This window comes from Malania oleifera, chromosome 9 (genome assembly GCF_029873635.1).
Source record: "Malania oleifera isolate guangnan ecotype guangnan chromosome 9, ASM2987363v1, whole genome shotgun sequence".
NCBI lineage: Eukaryota > Viridiplantae > Streptophyta > Magnoliopsida > Santalales > Ximeniaceae > Malania > Malania oleifera.
This window is the reverse complement of record NC_080425.1, coordinates 52592791-52615337: the sequence shown is the minus strand read 5'-3', so window position 1 is coordinate 52615337 and position 22547 is coordinate 52592791. Positions and strand designations below refer to the sequence as shown.

Sequence of the window (22547 nt, the reverse complement as noted above, 5' to 3'; positions counted from 1 at the left end):
AGAAGGAAAGGGAAAAGAGCAGAGGGAGAAAGAAGGAAGGAGAAGAGAGAACGAGAAGGAGAAAGACAGCAATTGAGAAGAAAAAAAAATTACAAAACCAAAGAAGAAGAAGAACAACAAGAAGAGAGGAGAAGAAGAACAAGAAGAGAAGAGGAGAGCAGAGGAGCGTGAGGAGCCCCTATGGGCTGCTGCCAAAAGAAGAAGGAGAAAGAGAAGATTTAAAGGGGATGGGGAAAAGCCCTATGACCCGGCGTGGAACAACCCGACCCGTTTGCAAAGGGTTGACCCAGCAACTTGATTTTTTTCATTTTTTCAATTCTCTGTTCGTTGCAAATTCTGCTCTTCTGGAGCCTGTATCTCATAAAACTCAAAACACGAAAGTTGTAGATAATCCTTTTCTCTTTCTCCAAAATTTGAATCATCTCGATCGGAGCTCAGACGAAAAAGTTATGCACAAAATACGAATAGGTGTCGGTTTTGATTCCCGGGAATTTTCCTGCGACAAAAAATTACCAAAACTTCATAAATAGTACAATAAAGTTCAAGAATGATGATTTTGGCACTTTATTAAAATATTGGATAATTTTGGACATTTAATTAAAAATATAAACCATAAAATCTGAGTTAAACGTCCAATTACGCAATTTTGACGCGTAATCGTCGAGACCATTCCTCAAGTGCGTGTAATCACAGTTAGGCAACCAGACGCCCCCGCGGAGCAATTAGATGAAGTCGGTGAAGACATCGAACAAACACATCAGGTCGATGTTGGTGGGGATGTTCATGCTATGTCCATGGTCGATTTTAACGAATATCCGGGATCGTCATTCCAGCCGTCGGAGTACGAAGCACTTGTTCCTCACATGTTTCCGTAGGGAGGTTGCAAAGACGTCCCAAGTGCGAGACCAGCATCGTTGTTCGCCATTGCGAATGACGCATTGGACGAGGGCATGAACATTACGAACGATGTTCATATTGACGACGAACACATGCGCAAGCAGAAAATGGGTGAAGGGTTAAATGATGTCCCCGATAATGTGAACTTACCTCACCATGACACGGACGACGCAATGTTTGACGCCCAATTCATCGGCGAGCTTCCAATGTACGGTCATATTGACCTAGCTGTTGCAGATTTAACTACGGTCGATGAGCTTCCCATACGCGTCACTCGTTGGGAAGAATCCTCTGAGTTGAGTAAGGGGATGCTCTTCGGATCAAAGGATCAGCTGATCGCCGCAGTGCGAATATATCACGCTTGCACCCACCATGACGTCCACGTGGTGCGATCTACTCCTGAGTTGTGGGTTGCTAGGTGTAAGGACCACGATTGCGCGTGGAGATTGCGTGCCATGTATCGGATGATACACAATTTTTTGAAATCACCCAATATGGTGGTCCACATACGTGTCTGAATGAACTTATATCGCAGGATCATAACCAAATCACATCGTCCCTCATTGGTGGGGAGATAGTGAATATGATCAGGGGAGATGCGTCGACTTCAATCGCTACATTGAAGCAGTTCATTGATCGTCGATTCGGGTATTCAATCTCTTATAGAAGGTTTGGTTGGGCAAACAGAAGGCAATAGCCCAAGTCTTCGGTGATTGGGAGAAATCGTATGAAATGTTACCAAAGTGGATGGAAGCGATGCGCGCGTACAATCCTGGGACTATAGTCAGGTGGAGGTCAACTCCTGTTCCAAGTAGCACTAACAGCGCAACCTTCGTATTTGTATTTTGGTCATTTGCAGCATCTATTCAGGGTTTTCATCACTGCCCTCCCATTATATGTGTGGATGGGACACACTTGTACGGTAAGTACAAGGGCAAACTCTTTATTGCGATGTGTCTCGATGTAAATAGGCAAATATTTCCCCTTGCATTCGCTATTGTGCAAAAGGAAAGCCTCGACACATGGAATTGGTTTTTATGTTCTCTACGTTTAATTACCGATAGGGACGACATTTGCCTCATATCAGATCGACATCCAGGGATTATCGCTGCGGTGCAGCACAATCCTGATTGGCAACCACCACGTGCGCACCACCAATTCTACCTTCGACATGTCGTGAGCAACTTTAATACGAAAGTGCGGAGTGTCAATATGACGCGAATGGCTGAGTGAGTGGGAAGGGGGCATCAGGTGAGAAAATTTGACACCTGGATGGAGAGGATATTCGATGAGGGGTGGAGAGCTAGCCAAGTCGTTTTTCGATCAGATTCCTCCTCATATGTGGACTCAGTGCCTCGACGGTGGAAAGAGGTATGGAAACATGACCACCAACCTGGTCGAATGGTTCAACGTCGTCCTAAAAGGCACACGTAGCCTTCCCATAATGGCTTTCGTGCAACTAACATTTTATCGCGTTGCACATTACTTTAATAGCCGAAGGGAGGCTACTCGTAACACAATATTTAGAGGAAATACGTTAACTCCGCATATATTGCTAGTGATGGAAAAAAGGAAGCTGAAGGTGACCGAACAACGGGTCACGATGTTCAACCGGTCTAGGGGTACTTTTAGCATCACGACCGCGCAACAGGAACCCCATAAAGGAAACAATGTCCAAACTTTGAGCATCTAGAGGCGCGAATGCTCCTGCAGGAAGTGGTAATCTTTACATTATCCCTGCTCGCACCTTCTTGCAGCCTATGCCGAGACACGGCTAAATGCGAGCCAGTTTGTTGAGCCATATTGGAGCACTGCCGAGCACTATGCAACATATGCTGCCAAATTTTATCCAATCATGCATAAGGCATATTGGCCAACTTGCTCGTTGCCAAAATTGCAAGCAAATCATGCATACGCTCAACATAAAGGTCGGCCTAGGAGCTCACGTATACATAACGAGATGGATGCTCGGGAAGGTAGGTCGGAAACATATCACGTGTAGCATATGCCATCAAGAAGGACATAATCGCACAAGATATTCGAGAAGGACCCAACCTGGGGATGCAGCTGGACCTTTGCACTGACCTATAACTTATAGGTTATCCGGGATTTGCGTACTCATACTCCTCGTATAACGACAAGTTTTCAGCTGCCATTCTACTCCTTCCTTCTAAACAAGGCAATTCCAAATGTTAAATCCTCAGACCGATTTCATTTTTCGGTGAACACGCGAATGCTCCATGCTCAATTTGGCTCTGAGCAATTGAGTCACTGTGTTCATCAATCGAGAATAGTGTATGTTCAGATGAAAACTTTGTGAGATATTTTCATTTGTACACATATAGGATAAACCCTGAGATTTTTGTTCGGTTCCACCATACAAAGCACCGGTGAGAGATACTCATTTCTGATGATTTCTATGTTAATGCTTTCAATATTCTGGCTTGTTTGCAGGATCGATCCAGGGCCATTCGATACTACTGTACTGAGTATGGGCGATCGGCACCGGTCCAGTTGGGCGTGGACCGATTCGCATGCTGACGTGTTATATTGCCGAGGGGGCAGTCAGAGCGTACAAGATAGGATAGGTGCAGACCCTCGCATTATTGATTGGATACGTGATGCGGGGTTTTTATGGGATATATCAGATTGGCCATATCCAGTTGGATTGGCATCTTGTGACCGCATTGGTGGAGCAATGGAGGCTAGAGACACACACTTTCCACTTGCTGCACGGGGAGGCGACTATCACATTACAGGATGTCGCGGTGTTGTTCAGGCTACCGATTGATGGGTTGCCCATCACTGCTCGTACAACTGGACCAGTACAGGATGGAGGTGTCGGTCAGGGGGGAGGACTTCGACGCATGTGTGAGAGATTCTTAGGAGTGGTGCCTCCAGATGGTGAGCTTGTTGGTGCTCGCATTCACATGCGGTTTCTAGAGGGGGAGCTGTTTCGCCAGCTTCCAGCTGATGTCGATAATCACACTATAGCATGTCATGCATGTGCCCACATGCTGCGATTGATATGTGGGACGCTGTTCTGCGACCTATTGGGGAGTTACGCACACTTGATGTTCCTTCCACTGCTCGCGGAGCGAGCAGAGATACGCCATTATAGTTGGGGCGCTGCGACGTTAGCCTGGCTACACCGAGAGATGTGCCGTGCTGTGCACGTTTCGCACTCACAGATTTGAGGAGCACTCCGCTTATTGCAGGTTTGGGCATGTGAGAGATTCACGTCGTTAGCTCTTACGCGTCGTGGTCTCCTGCGTCTTATTCAGAGGGACAAGGACAGACGGCCGATTGACCTAGCTCCACTCGCGTAGAGGTTAGTAACTCCACTTATAATCATTTCCTTCAGTTGTACTACGTACTAGTGGTTACAACTTGTTAACTTACGTTTTTATTGAGTACAGGTGGAGGGATCAGTTGTTGGCACCTAATGTTGCGCAACACACGCTGCCCTGGTACAGATTCGAGCTGGACATGCACCGGCAGCACGAGGTAGTCTCGGTTATATTTATTGATAGTATTTTTCAATATTTGCATATATTCCCGTCCCACCTCTGACATTTACTATATGTATATGCGCAGTTCGTATGGGCGCCCTACACTGATGACATTGTTGCCGACCTACCAACTGGCTATGTAGTTGGGTGGGACCTCTCGGTTGCCTGAGTGCCACTCATATGTTTTCATATTGTCGAGTGGCATCTCCTAGACTGAGTGATGCGCCAGTTTGGCTTTCGACAGGGCATCCCTAGTCGCTTCTGTACTTCGGGGGTCGATGTACGTGGGGAGGACTTGCACAAGATTGGTGGTCGCGGTCAGGGGAACACAGATTGGGCTGCGGAGCACGCCATGTACGTGAGTATATGGGGACATAGGCGGGAGTATATCGTCGAGGGAGTGCGGGCAGACGGCCCGATGCGTCCGGAGGATCCGTATTACGCGTGGTACAGGTCGATTACAACGTCGCTTCGTAGATAGGACTACGACGGTCTACATGAGACTCGTACGCTAACTCAAACGTATACTTAATTTGTTACCGTTTACGTTAGTAGTTCAATGTTGTAAGCACTATTTTCGTATGTTGCAGGCTGACGTATTACACCAGGTTGACTTGCTATCATCAGAGCCCGCTGTGAGCGATTTAACGAGAGCTGGTTTGGACATTGTCTACGAGGACGGGCGACAGATCCCTACCCCCACACCGGCCCCCAGCCCCACGAGGTGGTTGAGCAGCTCCAGTATGAGGGGGTCGAGCAGCTACCTCCAGCCGTCCATCGAGTCCGGCCTTCTCACCGCCCATTATACATGAGGAGTATGTGTTTGGGCCATCCGCACCGTATGCCCATCGACAGTTGCTGATTTTGCGGGACCCTCCAGTAGACCGACGAATTATCGATCTGACTCTGCGCGATGCTGTCGATGTCGTACTTACTAGACGACCCTCTCGATGCGGAGGAGGTGGATGCACCCGGGTTGCCAGCTCGAACTCGTCCAGAGACTACATACGACATAGCTCCCCATCCGCTTCACCTAGAGATGGATTATCCATTACGTATGGGCAGAGATGACAGACATGTAGCCCCTCGACGTGATCGGACGCCAGACGCGGACGAGCAGCCAGGTGAGGGCAGACGCAGACGGCAGCCACCCCGACACCGGAGACGACCTCTATGCGGTACCGAGTAGGCGATATATGTATTTGTTAATTAGTTCATACTTCATTTGTACATCAGATATATGTTTATAACTTCATTTGTACATAATGTATTTATTCATTATTCATATGGGCATAATGTATTTATTAATGACTTCATTTGTACAGCATCTATTTGTATAGAATATATCATTTGTACATAATGTATTTGTTTGGAGTATCATTTGTACATAATGTAATTGTTTGGAGTATTATTTGTACATAATGTAATTTTCTTAATTCTGAATCTATAGAGCAGCAATAGGTAAAGTGCCAAGCAGGTATCATTTAGTATAGTAATTTGATATGTTGAATGTATACGAATCTGATGAATGTAACGTTGTGAACATACTGGTATCAATTGTATTTGAAGAATGTTTTCTTTGCACAGGTGCGTGGATGGATATGCTCAATTTGTAAACAGGACTCTGCTGAAATTAGTATAGTATTTTGATAGTTTCAATTTATACGAATCTCGTGAATTTAACGTTTTTAATATATTGGTATCAATTGTTTTGAAGAATGTTATTTCTTTGCACAGGTGCGTGGATGGATTGCCTCAATTTGTACACAGGACTCTCTGAAATTATATAGTATTTTGATAGGTTGCACTGTATACGATCCGTGAATGTAACGTTTTGAATATATTGGTAATCAATTGTATTTGATAATTTTTCTTTGCCAAGGTGTGTGGATTGATATGGTCAATTGTAAACAGGACTCTGCCGCAATAGTATAGTATTTTGATAGGTTCAATGTATATGAACTTATCGGAATGTCATGTGTGAACATACTAGTAATATTGTATTTGAATAATTTTTCTTCTACAAAACGTGCGTGGATGGATATTGGTCAATTTGTAAACATGACTCTGCCGAAATTAGTATAGTTTCCATGTATACGAATCTCGTGAATGTACGTTGTGAAATATAATTTAGTCTCTCTATGTCTGCTTCTTAGGTTTTATGTCTACTTTTTTTCACAATATTGAAGTAAAACCAAACGGGCCCCCGAGAAAAAGGAAAGAATTTAATGAGTGCAATCCAACTTGATAGGGTTTGAAATGTATAACTCAGTAAAATAGCTTAGAAATATATTGTTATCTTTAGAAACTACCAAAAATAAAATCCTAAAAGTGTATACCGAGCCATTGTATTTCTACAACGTTTGTTTTGGCATCATTGTATCCTTCCACTTTCGATGCTTCAGAATTGTTGTTACTCAGATACAAATTTTCATGAACATAAGAATTTTTATGTCTTGACCACAACATATTGCTAATAATTCTTTGGCATGGAGCATTAATCTTTTGTTCATAAATAAGATTTATATGGAAAGGAGGGATGTCTTATTGTTTATATAAATCAATATTTTTTTGTTAATTAATAACCAAGTTCGAATTTAGATATGAATGAACAGCTTAATGAAAAATCTTTATCTTGATAATGGAATTCCGAACTAAACGAGGGAAAACATTGGAATCATTGAATGCAACAAACCCAAATGGCTAGCAAAGCATCAATAGAACCAATCATTAAATAAAACATGAATGACATCCAAAATGTAGAAAGAGTTTAAACATGAGCCGAAGACGAAAATAATAATAACCAATCTCTGTAAGTAGGAAGTTCTATCACCTCCTCTCGATAATGGATACATATATGATGAAAGAAGTAAAATTTAAAAACATTAATGCAGGACATTGTTTTCCCAACTCTATATCTAGAACATGTAATACATAGATGAGGAATAAATTTACAAATCTCTAAATTTTTGTATGAATTCATGAAGGGTGAAACCGTTTAACATTCGGAACATGTACAGACAATCCAAAGGGATTGTAGTCTGAAGGAGAAGCAGAATCAGAATTCAGCTTCCTCAGGCTTACTCACTGCCTTCTCTTCATTACCACCTCCCTGCCGAACACTGAACTACTCTTCTCTCTGTGAAATCCATGGTTCTTTGCAGGCTCAAAATGTTTCCGTCAGCAAGCTTCTGGCCTACTAGCTGAGGTTGCTGCTTATTATCTTGTCATCTTTTTCTTCATACAGCTTTGCTGCGTTTGGCATTTGTTGCTACTTGTTTTCTTCTATCCCCATTCTTTCCCATATTCTGGGCCCCCATCCTCCACATCCACCTTAAAACTTCATCGCTGAAATCATCGTTTCCATCTTCCCCCATCAGATATCTCTGTACCAGTTACGACTTGTTGTGCTGGCAGCCTTGATACTTTCTTCCGCTGGCATTGTGGAATTTCATGTTAATTCCCAACATGCAAGAACAATAATTTTTTGAAATGAGTAGAAGACTCGATAATAATATTGTAGGATCATCGAAGGAGTATACTGAGTCCTATCTGATCTGAGATCATCAGGGTGTTCCCTTACTTGAACAAATGTACGGTTTGGAGCAAATTGGCTAGGGTATTGTATCAGCGATGGATTTCTGGGAGATTTGAGGGCTAAGGTTGATTCTTTCCCTATGAATTCTCTCTCGCACTCATTCTGCCTAATTTTTCTTCTTTCCTGGTTTAAAAAGAGGGTGCTGGAAGACATCTTTAAAAAATTTTCAACATGTGGACTCTACCCATAACTTTCTCAACATGATCGACATAGGTTTGGGATCGCAGGTCAAGGGCTTTGGACCAACTCAAATTGTGAGGAGACCTTTAGGGCCTCGAAAACCGGTAAGGCTTCTTATGCATCCCATTTCTCCCACAAAACTGCCACAATCCCTCGTGATGTGACCTGCACTACTACTGCATGAAATGAGAGGATTGTGAAAATTATGATGGAAAGGAAGGAATGTGAAAGCGAGTGGTATGGGTGTGCTGGATCTGAAACCGGGATCTTCCTTGCTCCCCAGAAACTCTAGATATCCACTGCTCCCTCTAAAAAAGACTTTGTTTTGGTCCAATTTGCGGTTAACAATCTACCTGAAGGTTCAAGCAAGTCTGTGGGATGCAGTGATATCAAATGATGAATTCTCACATACAAAAAGCTCATTCGAATTAAGAATCAGATTATGTTACGATGTTGCGAAACACCTGGATTGCATTGCTTTCAGCTTTTTAGGAATGGACCTCAACATTCTAACTCTTTCATTTGCTATAACTTCTGGATACTAAGAAACTACGGTTCCTGGCAAGGTGACCTTTGCGGGATTTCATCAAATCGAGAGATATAACGAGTGGATATGTTATGTTTTCCATGTTCAGTGCAAGATTTTTAAAATTATTTTTATTTCATCAAAGGTTGTTTGATAATCGGAGAGACAGGAGTTTGTGATTTGGTGTGAACGATTGTGGATAAACACTTTCTTAGGTTTGTATTCATTTTATGGTATTTGAATTTATTGTTTTGCCGAGAATATTTTATTTTCTCCATTCAAACTGTGGTTCAATATTTAATTTTTTTTTGGATTGTTGTTTTATTGTAAAATGCATTATCTTCTTGCCCTAGAATTGTTGAAGTTTCTTCCACTCACTAAAAATTTGTTGAATTTCCTTATGCTCTTTTAATATATTGTGCAATTATTTATTAGATCATATGGTTTACATCAAAATGGGAAATTTTTGTTATTCATCCTTGAAATTTCTGTATACTATTTTAATTATAATTGTCCACATAACTAAAGTTTTTTCAAGAAACATGTAAATTGTATGGTTTAATTGATGAATTGACTAATGTGAGTGGCACATTGTAATTATAAATTGAAGTGTTAATTTATCGTCTTAAGTGCATATACTTTTCTCTGGGGTTAACGAAAGAAATTTAGAATTTTAATTTTGGACTTATTTTATTTCTACTACACAAAAACTTTAATACGTTTAGGCTCATTTAAGAATGTAATGCTATGATATATTCATAGATAACGCAAGAGTTATATATCTATACGTTGTGCCTTTGATTGTTCTTATATTTAATGTCAAGTTTTAGTTTTCCTGAATTTTATTTCAAATTCCTAATGGAAATCAAAAACTCATACTTTTGAACCAACCAAAATAATAAAGTCAGTTGAGCGATGTTGAAATATTTAGAAGTAGATTAGAATAGAACCTTGTATAATTATAATTAAAAGAAGTATCATTTTGAATTTTTTATCTCAAATAAGAGGTCCTAGTGACGGGCATTTAAAGTCCCCTCTCCCTTCTCTTATGATATAGGAATACACTAATTAAGAGGATAAAAAAATATTGCAGGGTGGCTAAGGGGGCGGGTGGGGAAAATACAAATCAATAAAAAAAAACAAGCGACTTATCAATTGATCAAAAAGGAACAAATATCTTTCCCCTTTTTTCCTCTCCCATGAAGAAAATTTTCAAAAAATGCCCACGGACGGCTCCTTAAAGTATCAAAAATTTAAAAAACCTCATTTGATGTTGTCACAAGAAAATGAATGAAATTTCTCTTGAAAAAAAACAAAACTGTCTTTTTGCAAAATTGTAAAGTGAGATTTGGTGCATTGCAACAAATATCAAGATGGATCTTTGAAATTCTTGAAAAGGTCAACGGACGTTTACAAAATTCTAAAACCCCTAGTATCATATTTAAAAGTCTGAAAACCTTGGAAATGGGATTCTTTATCAAATTTTTGGGAAAGATTAGTGTCTTGTCCAAAGTTAATATACTTATTAAAAAATTACATAATAATTTAGTTCACCATCCACTAAAAAACTGAAAACTTGCAAAAATTTATATTTAAAATAAATAAAAATATCCAAAGGAAGTAGGAAGAGCAAGATAAGGTGGGGAATTCATCATGAGACAGCCCCTTGTCTAAGATCCTAGGGTGGGAGGTGCCTAAGGAGGCCACAGTCCACAGAGCACCATTAAAGGATCAACGGTTACGCGAGGGCGAAAGACCTCTCCGACAGTCACCGTCGATGACGCTGACTGGGAACACCGTAGAGATATAGGATGATACTACTAAAAAAGGTACATTATGATGATTGAGTAGTAATGAGTTTGTCCTTCCCGATTTATGTATTTTTCACCAATTATATCGATTATAAATGTAGTGTTTCACATTTTAAAGCACTGCCATAAGATCGATCCCATCGCCAATTTTATGAATCGGGATGTTATGCGTCCTAAAGTAACTTTTTCCAAAGATCTCTTCAAAACTCCTTTGAGTATGACTGTTCGGATTAGTAATGAATCCCTCAAAATGGTCTACTGAACAGAATTTGACTTCAAAATTTAAGTGGCAACCTAAAACCCAAATGAGAGAGTTAAAGTTACCATTTTGGAAAATTACTCTTAAGAGCACCATTTCAGAGTTCTTTAGATCTAGTTGAATTTACAATTTTGGGAAATCCGAAGTATATATGTCATATGGGGAAAATTCAATTACCAATCATGTGGTATTAATAGAAGTTGAATTAATATATTTCTTTTCTTGGTTGGGAAAGGTTGAGGTCCAAAAACTCTACGTTTAGTAATTCATCAGAATTTGTATACATCTATTGGTTTATAGTTTATAGTTATTTCGTCTCATTTAATCACTTATACAGACCCAATTTGTATTGCGTAGGTTTTTTTCAGTTCCCGATAGACCCCCGATCTAAATGGCAGGAAGCTCAAGCGTGTGATCCGGTATGGGATTTTCTATATATAGGGGGAACATTATAACTGCATTAGAATGGTGTTTGTAAGGTATAGTAGTCGGCCAGTTCGAAACTGATTCGATTGGGCGTTAGGTGTAAATTAAGTGTAAATTATATATGAAGATATATAAATCTTTTAATATTGATCTAGATCAATATGCATTGCGGGTGACCCGCAAGATATCCTGCGTGAGAGTTAATAAAATAACCGTTCTACGAGGGGCTTGTTCCGATATCAAGATGATATAGGTGCATTTGTTATTGGACGCACACGTGTGTCGGTGAGACATATTTAACGATTGCAATTGTATGTCGCGTGACTCAATTGAAAAATGAGCAGCTCGGAAACTATCCAAGTATAGGGAGTTACGTCGTGAAATATTAAGCGCAAAGGCTAGATCTCCCTCCTCAGGACATGCGTTTAATCTCAAATTTTCCGTTCGTCCAATTGAAAACAAAATTGTTACTGAACTTCGTCAGATGCGGGTTTTCAGATTAGATTGTGAGTTCCACTTTGATTAAATGAGCCATGTAATTTAAAGTCCTAAACGAAAAGGCAATAAATAAAAAACAAATAGAATAGACATCCTAGTACTTAAACGAAACCATTGTGCGACACGCCTATAAAAAAATGGAAACTACACATAAGGGAATTATGAAAACACGCTAGAATAGAACACTCTCATCTACCTAAGACAACCACATGGTGGACACGCATCATTAAACATGGAAACTACAAATAAGGAATAGAGTAGCATGGAAACTCAATCAAATACGCACACTGGCGCGCAATAAAATTGGACCTTTCTTTAACAAGAAACACAGAACTTAGAACTTGAATTAAAATTAGACCATCAATCCAACCTAAAACAATAAAAAGACACAAGAAATGAAAAAACACGAAACTGTGTATTTTATTTTTGTTTATATATCTTTTTTATCCTAGACTTCATAAATTAAAACACATAAATTGCAATAAACTTAATACTAAGAAAGAAATATAATTAAAAGAGCATCTAAATAATGATAAAAAAAGAAGGAATATAGAATAATAAAAAAAAACCAAAGTCTTTAATAAAATTCAATGAGTAAAAGACAAAATAACAATTAACATAAAAGAGATAAATAAAAAAAACAAGAAAAAGAAGGAGATGAGGGAGAGAGAGAGAGTAAGAGAAAACAGAGAGATCCTCCGCTGTGGTATGGTTGGGCTGTCTCGGGTTGCAGCAGCTGGTGTGCTCGGGGCCTGCTGTTCCTGCTGTGTTGCCGCTGTCCTCTGCTGTGTTGCTGCTGTCCTCTGCTATGTTGCTGCTATCCTCTGCTGTGTGGAGTTGTAGTGGTGCTGGTGTTGGCTAAGAGGACTGGAGGTCGTGGGACTGCTGGGGAAGAGGAAGAAGGAAAGGGAAAAGAGCAGAGGGAGAAAGAAGGAAGGAGAAGAGAGAACGAGAAGGAGAAAGACAGCAATTGAGAAGAAAAAAAAATTACAAAACCAAAGAAGAAGAAGAACAACAAGAAGAGAGGAGAAGAAGAACAAGAAGAGAAGAGGAGAGCAGAGGAGCGTGAGGAGCCCCTATGGGCTGCTGCCAAAAGAAGAAGGAGAAAGAGAAGATTTAAAGGGGATGGGGAAAAGCCCTATGACCCGGCGTGGAACAACCCGACCCGTTTGCAAAGGGTTGACCCAGCAACTTGATTTTTTTCATTTTTTCAATTCTCTGTTCGTTGCAAATTCTGCTCTTCTGGAGCCTGTATCTCATAAAACTCAAAACACGAAAGTTGTAGATAATCCTTTTCTCTTTCTCCAAAATTTGAATCATCTCGATCGGAGCTCAGACGAAAAAGTTATGCACAAAATACGAATAGGTGTCGGTTTTGATTCCCGGGAATTTTCCTGCGACAAAAAATTACCAAAACTTCATAAATAGTACAATAAAGTTCAAGAATGATGATTTTGGCACTTTATTAAAATATTGGATAATTTTGGACATTTAATTAAAAATATAAACCATAAAATCTGAGTTAAACGTCCAATTACGCAATTTTGACGCGTAATCGTCGAGACCATTCCTCAAGTGCGTGTAATCACAGTTAGGCAACCAGACGCCCCCGCGGAGCAATTAGATGAAGTCGGTGAAGACATCGAACAAACACATCAGGTCGATGTTGGTGGGGATGTTCATGCTATGTCCATGGTCGATTTTAACGAATATCCGGGATCGTCATTCCAGCCGTCGGAGTACGAAGCACTTGTTCCTCACATGTTTCCGTAGGGAGGTTGCAAAGACGTCCCAAGTGCGAGACCAGCATCGTTGTTCGCCATTGCGAATGACGCATTGGACGAGGGCATGAACATTACGAACGATGTTCATATTGACGACGAACACATGCGCAAGCAGAAAATGGGTGAAGGGTTAAATGATGTCCCCGATAATGTGAACTTACCTCACCATGACACGGACGACGCAATGTTTGACGCCCAATTCATCGGCGAGCTTCCAATGTACGGTCATATTGACCTAGCTGTTGCAGATTTAACTACGGTCGATGAGCTTCCCATACGCGTCACTCGTTGGGAAGAATCCTCTGAGTTGAGTAAGGGGATGCTCTTCGGATCAAAGGATCAGCTGATCGCCGCAGTGCGAATATATCACGCTTGCACCCACCATGACGTCCACGTGGTGCGATCTACTCCTGAGTTGTGGGTTGCTAGGTGTAAGGACCACGATTGCGCGTGGAGATTGCGTGCCATGTATCGGATGATACACAATTTTTTTGAAATCACCCAATATGGTGGTCCACATACGTGTCTGAATGAACTTATATCGCAGGATCATAACCAAATCACATCGTCCCTCATTGGTGGGGAGATAGTGAATATGATCAGGGGAGATGCGTCGACTTCAATCGCTACATTGAAGCAGTTCATTGATCGTCGATTCGGGTATTCAATCTCTTATAGAAGGTTTGGTTGGGCAAACAGAAGGCAATAGCCCAAGTCTTCGGTGATTGGGAGAAATCGTATGAAATGTTACCAAAGTGGATGGAAGCGATGCGCGCGTACAATCCTGGGACTATAGTCAGGTGGAGGTCAACTCCTGTTCCAAGTAGCACTAACAGCGCAACCTTCGTATTTGTATTTTGGTCATTTGCAGCATCTATTCAGGGTTTTCATCACTGCCCTCCCATTATATGTGTGGATGGGACACACTTGTACGGTAAGTACAAGGGCAAACTCTTTATTGCGATGTGTCTCGATGTAAATAGGCAAATATTTCCCCTTGCATTCGCTATTGTGCAAAAGGAAAGCCTCGACACATGGAATTGGTTTTTATGTTCTCTACGTTTAATTACCGATAGGGACGACATTTGCCTCATATCAGATCGACATCCAGGGATTATCGCTGCGGTGCAGCACAATCCTGATTGGCAACCACCACGTGCGCACCACCAATTCTACCTTCGACATGTCGTGAGCAACTTTAATACGAAAGTGCGGAGTGTCAATATGACGCGAATGGCTGAGTGAGTGGGAAGGGGGCATCAGGTGAGAAAATTTGACACCTGGATGGAGAGGATATTCGATGAGGGTGGAGAGCTAGCCAAGTCGTTTTTCGATCAGATTCCTCCTCATATGTGGACTCAGTGCCTCGACGGTGGAAAGAGGTATGGAAACATGACCACCAACCTGGTCGAATGGTTCAACGTCGTCCTAAAAGGCACACGTAGCCTTCCCATAATGGCTTTCGTGCAACTAACATTTTATCGCGTTGCACATTACTTTAATAGCCGAAGGGAGGCTACTCGTAACACAATATTTAGAGGAAATACGTTAACTCCGCATATATTGCTAGTGATGGAAAAAAGGAAGCTGAAGGTGACCGAACAACGGGTCACGATGTTCAACCGGTCTAGGGGTACTTTTAGCATCACGACCGCGCAACAGGAACCCCATAAAGGAAACAATGTCCAAACTTTGAGCATCTAGAGGCGCGAATGCTCCTGCAGGAAGTGGTAATCTTTACATTATCCCTGCTCGCACCTTCTTGCAGCCTATGCCGAGACACGGCTAAATGCGAGCCAGTTTGTTGAGCCATATTGGAGCACTGCCGAGCACTATGCAACATATGCTGCCAAATTTTATCCAATCATGCATAAGGCATATTGGCCAACTTGCTCGTTGCCAAAATTGCAAGCAAATCATGCATACGCTCAACATAAAGGTCGGCCTAGGAGCTCACGTATACATAACGAGATGGATGCTCGGGAAGGTAGGTCGGAAACATATCACGTGTAGCATATGCCATCAAGAAGGACATAATCGCACAAGATATTCGAGAAGGACCCAACCTGGGGATGCAGCTGGACCTTTGCACTGACCTATAACTTATAGGTTATCCGGGATTTGCGTACTCATACTCCTCGTATAACGACAAGTTTTCAGCTGCCATTCTACTCCTTCCTTCTAAACAAGGCAATTCCAAATGTTAAATCCTCAGACCGATTTCATTTTTCGGTGAACACGCGAATGCTCCATGCTCAATTTGGCTCTGAGCAATTGAGTCACTGTGTTCATCAATCGAGAATAGTGTATGTTCAGATGAAAACTTTGTGAGATATTTTCATTTGTACACATATAGGATAAACCCTGAGATTTTTGTTCGGTTCCACCATACAAAGCACCGGTGAGAGATACTCATTTCTGATGATTTCTATGTTAATGCTTTCAATATTCTGGCTTGTTTGCAGGATCGATCCAGGGCCATTCGATACTACTGTACTGAGTATGGGCGATCGGCACCGGTCCAGTTGGGCGTGGACCGATTCGCATGCTGACGTGTTATATTGCCGAGGGGGCAGTCAGAGCGTACAAGATAGGATAGGTGCAGACCCTCGCATTATTGATTGGATACGTGATGCGGGTTTTTATGGGATATATCAGATTGGCCATATCCAGTTGGATTGGCATCTTGTGACCGCATTGGTGGAGCAATGGAGGCTAGAGACACACACTTTCCACTTGCTGCACGGGGAGGCGACTATCACATTACAGGATGTCGCGGTGTTGTTCAGGCTACCGATTGATGGGTTGCCCATCACTGCTCGTACAACTGGACCAGTACAGGATGGAGGTGTCGGTCAGGGGGGAGGACTTCGACGCATGTGTGAGAGATTCTTAGGAGTGGTGCCTCCAGATGGTGAGCTTGTTGGTGCTCGCATTCACATGCGGTTTCTAGAGGGGGAGCTGTTTCGCCAGCTTCCAGCTGATGTCGATAATCACACTATAGCATGTCATGCATGTGCCCACATGCTGCGATTGATATGTGGGACGCTGTTCTGCGACCTATTGGGGAGTTACGCACACTTGATGTTCCTTCCACTGCTCGCGGAGCGAGCAGAGATACGCCATTATAGTTGGGGCGCTGCGACGTTAGCCTGGCTACACCGAGAGATGTGCCGTGCTGTGCACGTTTCGCACTCACAGATTTGAGGAGCACTCCGCTTATTGCAGGTTTGGGCATGTGAGAGATTCACGTCGTTAGCTCTTACGCGTCGTGGTCTCCTGCGTCTTATTCAGAGGGACAAGGACAGACGGCCGATTGACCTAGCTCCACTCGCGTAGAGGTTAGTAACTCCACTTATAATCATTTCCTTCAGTTGTACTACGTACTAGTGGTTACAACTTGTTAACTTACGTTTTATTGAGTACAGGTGGAGGGATCAGTTGTTGGCACCTAATGTTGCGCAACACACGCTGCCCTGGTACAGATTCGAGCTGGACATGCACCGGCAGCACGAGGTAGTCTCGGTTATATTTATTGATAGTATTTTTCAATATTTGCATATATTCCCGTCCCACCTCTGACATTTACTATATGTATATGCGCAGTTCGTATGGGCGCCCTACACTGATGACATTGTTGCCGACCTACCAACTGGCTATGTAGTTGGGTGGGACCTCTCGGTTGCCTGAGTGCCACTCATATGTTTTCATATTGTCGAGTGGCATCTCCTAGACTGAGTGATGCGCCAGTTTGGCTTTCGACAGGGCATCCCTAGTCGCTTCTGTACTTCGGGGGTCGATGTACGTGGGGAGGACTTGCACAAGATTGGTGGTCGCGGTCAGGGGAACACAGATTGGGCTGCGGAGCACGCCATGTACGTGAGTATATGGGGACATAGGCGGGAGTATATCGTCGAGGGAGTGCGGGCAGACGGCCCGATGCGTCCGGAGGATCCGTATTACGCGTGGTACAGGTCGATTACACGTCGCTTCGTAGATAGGACTACGACGGTCTACATGAGACTCGTACGCTAACTCAAACGTATACTTAATTTGTTACCGTTTACGTTAGTAGTTCAATGTTGTAAGCACTATTTTCGTATGTTGCAGGCTGACGTATTACACCAGGTTGACTTGCTATCATCAGAGCCCGCTGTGAGCGATTTAACGAGAGCTGGTTTGGACATTGTCTACGAGGACGGGCGACAGATCCCTACCCCACACCGGCCCCCAGCCCCACGAGGTGGTTGAGCAGCTCCAGTATGAGGGGGTCGAGCAGCTACCTCCAGCCGTCCATCGAGTCCGGCCTTCTCACCGCCCATTATACATGAGGAGTATGTGTTTGGGCCATCCGCACCGTATGCCCCATCGACAGTTGCTGATTTTGCGGGACCCTCCAGTAGACCGACGAATTATCGATCTGACTCTGCGCGATGCTGTCGATGTCGTACTTACTAGACGACCCTCTCGATGCGGAGGAGGTGGATGCACCCGGGTTGCCAGCTCGAACTCGTCCAGAGACTACATACGACATAGCTCCCCATCCGCTTCACCTAGAGATGGATTATCCATTACGTATGGGCAGAGATGACAGACATGTAGCCCCTCGACGTGATCGGACGCCAGACGCGGACGAGCAGCCAGGTGAGGGCAGACGCAGACGGCAGCCACCCCGACACCGGAGACGACCTCTATGCGGTACCGAGTAGGCGATATATGTATTTGTTAATTAGTTCATACTTTCATTTGTACATCAGATATATGTTTACAACTTCATTTGTACATAATGTATTTATTCATTATTCATTTGGGCATAATGTATTTATTAATGACTTCATTTGTACAGCATCTATTTGTATAGAATATATCATTTGTACATAATGTATTTGTTTGGAGTATCATTTGTACATAATGTAATTGTTTGGAGTATTATTTGTACATAATGTAATTTTCTTAATTCTGAATCTATAGAGCAGCAATAGGTAAAGTGCCAAGCAGGTATCATTTAGTATAGTAATTTGATATGTTGAATGTATACGAATCTGATGAATGTAACGTTGTGAACATACTGGTATCAATTGTATTTGAAGAATGTTTTCTTTGCACAGGTGCGTGGATGGATATGCTCAATTTGTAAACAGGACTCTGTCGAAATTAGCATAGTAATTTGATAGGTTGAATGTATACAAATCTCGTGAATGTAACGTTGTGAACATAATGGTATCAATTGTATTTGAAGAATGTTTTCTTTGCACAGGTGCGTGGATGGATATGCTCAATTTGTAAACAGGACTCTGCTGAAATTAGTATAGTATTTTGATAGGTTCAATGTATACGAATCTCGTGAATGTAACGTTTTGAATATATTGGTATCAATTGTATTTGAATAATGTTTTCTTTGCACAGGTGCGTGGATGGATATGGTCAATTTGTAAACAGGACTCTGCCGAAATTAGTATAGTATTTTGATAGGTTCAATGTATATGAATCTCGTGAATGTAATGTTGTGAACATACTAGTATCAATTGTATTTGAATAATGTTTTCTTTCTACAGGTGCGTGGATGGATATGGTCAATTTGTAAACAGGACTCTGCCGAAATTAGTATAGGTTCAATGTATACGAATCTCGTGAATGTAACGTTGTGAAATATAATTTAGTCTCTCTATGTATGCTTCTTAGGTTTTATTTCTACTTTTATTTTCACAATATTGAAAGTAAAACCAAACGGGCCCCCGAGGAAAAAGGAAAGAATTCAATTAGGTGCAATTCAACTTGAATAGGGTTGAAATGTATACTCAGTAAAAGAGCTGTATGATATAATGATTTATCTTTAGAACTACCCAAAAAAATAAAATCCTAAAAAGTGTATACCGAGCCATTTGTATTTCTACAACAGTTGGTTTGTGGCATCATTGTATCCTTCCACTTTCGGATGCTTCAGAATTGTGTTACTCAAGATACAAAATTTTCATGAACATAAGAATTTTAATGTCTTGACCACAAACATATTGCTAATAGATTCTTTGGCATGGAGCATTAATCTTTTGTTCATAATAAGATTTATATGGAAAGGAGGGTATGTCTTATTTTTTTAAATATAAATCAATATTTTTTGTTAATTAATACCAAGTTGCGAATTTAGATATGAATGAACAGCTTAAATGAAAAATCTTTATTCTTGATAATGGAATTCGAACTAAACGAGGGAAAACATTGGAATCATTGAATGCACAAACCAAATGCTAAGCAAAGGCATAATAGAACCAATCATTAAATAAAAAATGTAATGACAATCCAAAATGTAGAAAGTTAAACATGAGCCAGACGAAAATAATAACCTATGATCTGTAAAGGAGGAAGTTCTATTAACTCCTATCGATAATGGATACATATATGATGAAGAAGTAAAAGTTAAAAAACATTAAATGCAGGACAGTGTTGTCCCAACTCTATATGCTAGAACATGTTAATAACATAGAAGAAGGAAATAATTTACAAATCTCTAAATTTTGTAGGATTCATGAAGGGTGAAACCGTTTAACATTCGGAAATGTAAAGACAATCCAAAGGGGGATTGTCGTCTGAAGGAGAAGCAGAATCAGAATTCAGCTTCTCTCAGCTACTCACTGCCTTCTCTTCATTACCACCTACCCTGCCGAACACTGAACTACTCTTCTTCTCTAGTGAAATCCATGGATTCTTTGCAGGCTTCAAAATGTCCGTCAGCAGCTTCTGGCCTACTAGCTGAGGTTGCTGCTTATTATCTTGTCATCTTTTCTTTCATACAGCTATTGCTGTCGATTTGGCATTTGTTGCTACTTGTTTTCTTCTACCCCCATTCTTTCCATATTCTGGGCCACCAGCTACCACATCCACCTTAAAATCTTCATCGCTGAAATCATCGTTTCCATCTTCCCCATCAGATATCTCTGTAACAGTTAACGACTTTTTTGTGCTGCAGCCTTTGATACTTTCTTCCTCGCTGGCACTTGGGGAATTTCATGTTAATTCCAAACATCAAGAACAATAAGTTTTGAAATGAGTAGAAGACTCGATAAGTATAATTGTAGTAGTCATCGAAGGAGTAATGACTAGTCTATCTGATCTGAGATCATCAGGGTGTTCCCTTACTTGAACAAATGGTACGGTTTGGAGCAAATTGGCTAGGGTGATTGCTAATCAGAGATGGATTCTGGGAGATTTGAGGGCTAAGGTTGAATTCTTTTTCCCTATGATTCTCTCTAATCACTCATTCTGCCTAATTTTCCTGTTTGAAGAGGGGTGTCTGGGAAGACGATCTTTAAAAATTTTCAACATGTGGACTCTAAACCATAACTTTCTCAACATTATCAGACAAGGTTGGGATGCGCAGGTCAAGGGCTTTGACCAACTCAAATTGGTGAGGAGACTTTAGGGCCTCGAAAAACCTGTAAAGGCTCTTAATGCATCCCATTTCTCCCAACAAAAACTGCACGACAATCCCTCGGATGGTGACCTGCAACTACTACTGAATGAAATGAGAGGGATTGTGAAATGATAGATGGGAAAGGAGAGGGAATGTGAAATGATAGGTGGTATGGGTGTGCTGGATCTGAAAGCCTGGAATCTTTCCTTGCTCACAAGAACACTCTAGAATATCCACTCTCCACTCTAAAAAAGACTTTGTTTGGTCCAATTGCGTTAATCAAATCTACCTGAAAGGTTCAAGTCTGTGGGAGGCCAGGATATCAAATGATGAATTCTCACTATACAAAAAGCTCATTAGAATTAAGAATCAGATTATGTGAAGATGTGCGAACCACCTGGATGCATTGCTTCAGCTTTTTAAGGAATGGGACCTCAATCATTCTAACTCTTTCATTTGCTATAACTTCTGGATAACTAAAGGAACTACGGTTCCTTGGTCCATGGTGGTTTGGAAGAGTGGAAGTACCCCCATACATGCTTTGACTCTTTCGCTGGGAATTATAAGGAAACTACCTACTTGTGATAGGCTTATTGGGTTTGAAGGAAACTTGTATTGTTCCTTTTGGTTGGTAAGAGAGTTGGTTTGGCCTCTACTATTTATCTCATATGGAATGCCCGAAATAGGAAAATATTTGAAGGAAAATTCATATCTCCAATGGAGTTGATTGTGACCATTCAGAAACATATATACACAGTACTAGGCCAAAAGGTCCCTAGATTTGCTCAGGCTCTCTTAAGATCCTGAGTGTTAACTTTATTGCTTGTAATTTTGATGGAGTTCATTTCCCCCCCTATATCTGTCCAGTGTTCCATGTAAATACTCATTTTGATCAATATATTTACTTTTCGATCAAAAAAACAGTATGATAAATTGATGGATCATTGACTCTCTTTGTGCTACAGATAGCGGTAATAAATGGAACATAACATTTAAATATTTCCTACTCAATAATAAAATATATAAAGATTTTCCTATTTAATTAAATATAGTTAATGTATATATATTTATACTGTATGATTGTTATATATTATATTTTAACTAAATCACAAAATTATAAATTCAGTAAATCTCGCTACTCCAAGTAGCGATATTTAAAGGCGAGACCCTATTCTTGTGAAGACACGTGGCAGCGAAATCTCGCTACTTGGAGTAGCGAGATTACGTCAGAGTCATTCTGAGAAATACTTTCCAGAATAAGGTATTATTCAATATATTTTTAAAAAAAAAAGTTAAAACCGGAAAAAACACTAATGAATTACAAGGATGCCGTACAGACACAAAAGGAAAGCAAAAGAATAGAGGACAACTTTTTTATTTAAAATAATAATAATAATAATAATCAGGTAGGCTGTGTTTCAACGTACTGTTGCTTTAATTCTGCACTCTCTCCATCAAAGGCGTCACCAACAGCGTGTTGGGGCTTTGTTTCTGCCTTTTCATCATCAGAAACTTCACCATCGTCCAAAGAATTGTCTTCTGATATTCGAAAGGCAGCGAATAATTAGTTACAAATGAAGCAATTGACTTGTAGTTCATCAAATTGTCAGCGCAGTGCTACTCAACATTAGAATAAAAGAAAAAAAAA

The 22547-nt window shown here is 41.1% G+C and overlaps 1 protein-coding gene across 1 annotated transcript in view; it reads right to left on the bottom strand.

Annotated features, from left to right (window-relative positions):
* LOC131163458 (uncharacterized) overlaps positions 1-22547 on the bottom strand; it is a 62679-nt gene that overhangs the window by 26994 nt on the left and 13138 nt on the right. Inside the window, exon 5 of the mRNA XM_058120048.1 lies at positions 22327-22438. Within this exon, the coding sequence (XP_057976031.1) occupies positions 22327-22438 (112 nt within the window). The remainder of the gene's footprint in view (positions 1-22326; positions 22439-22547) is intronic.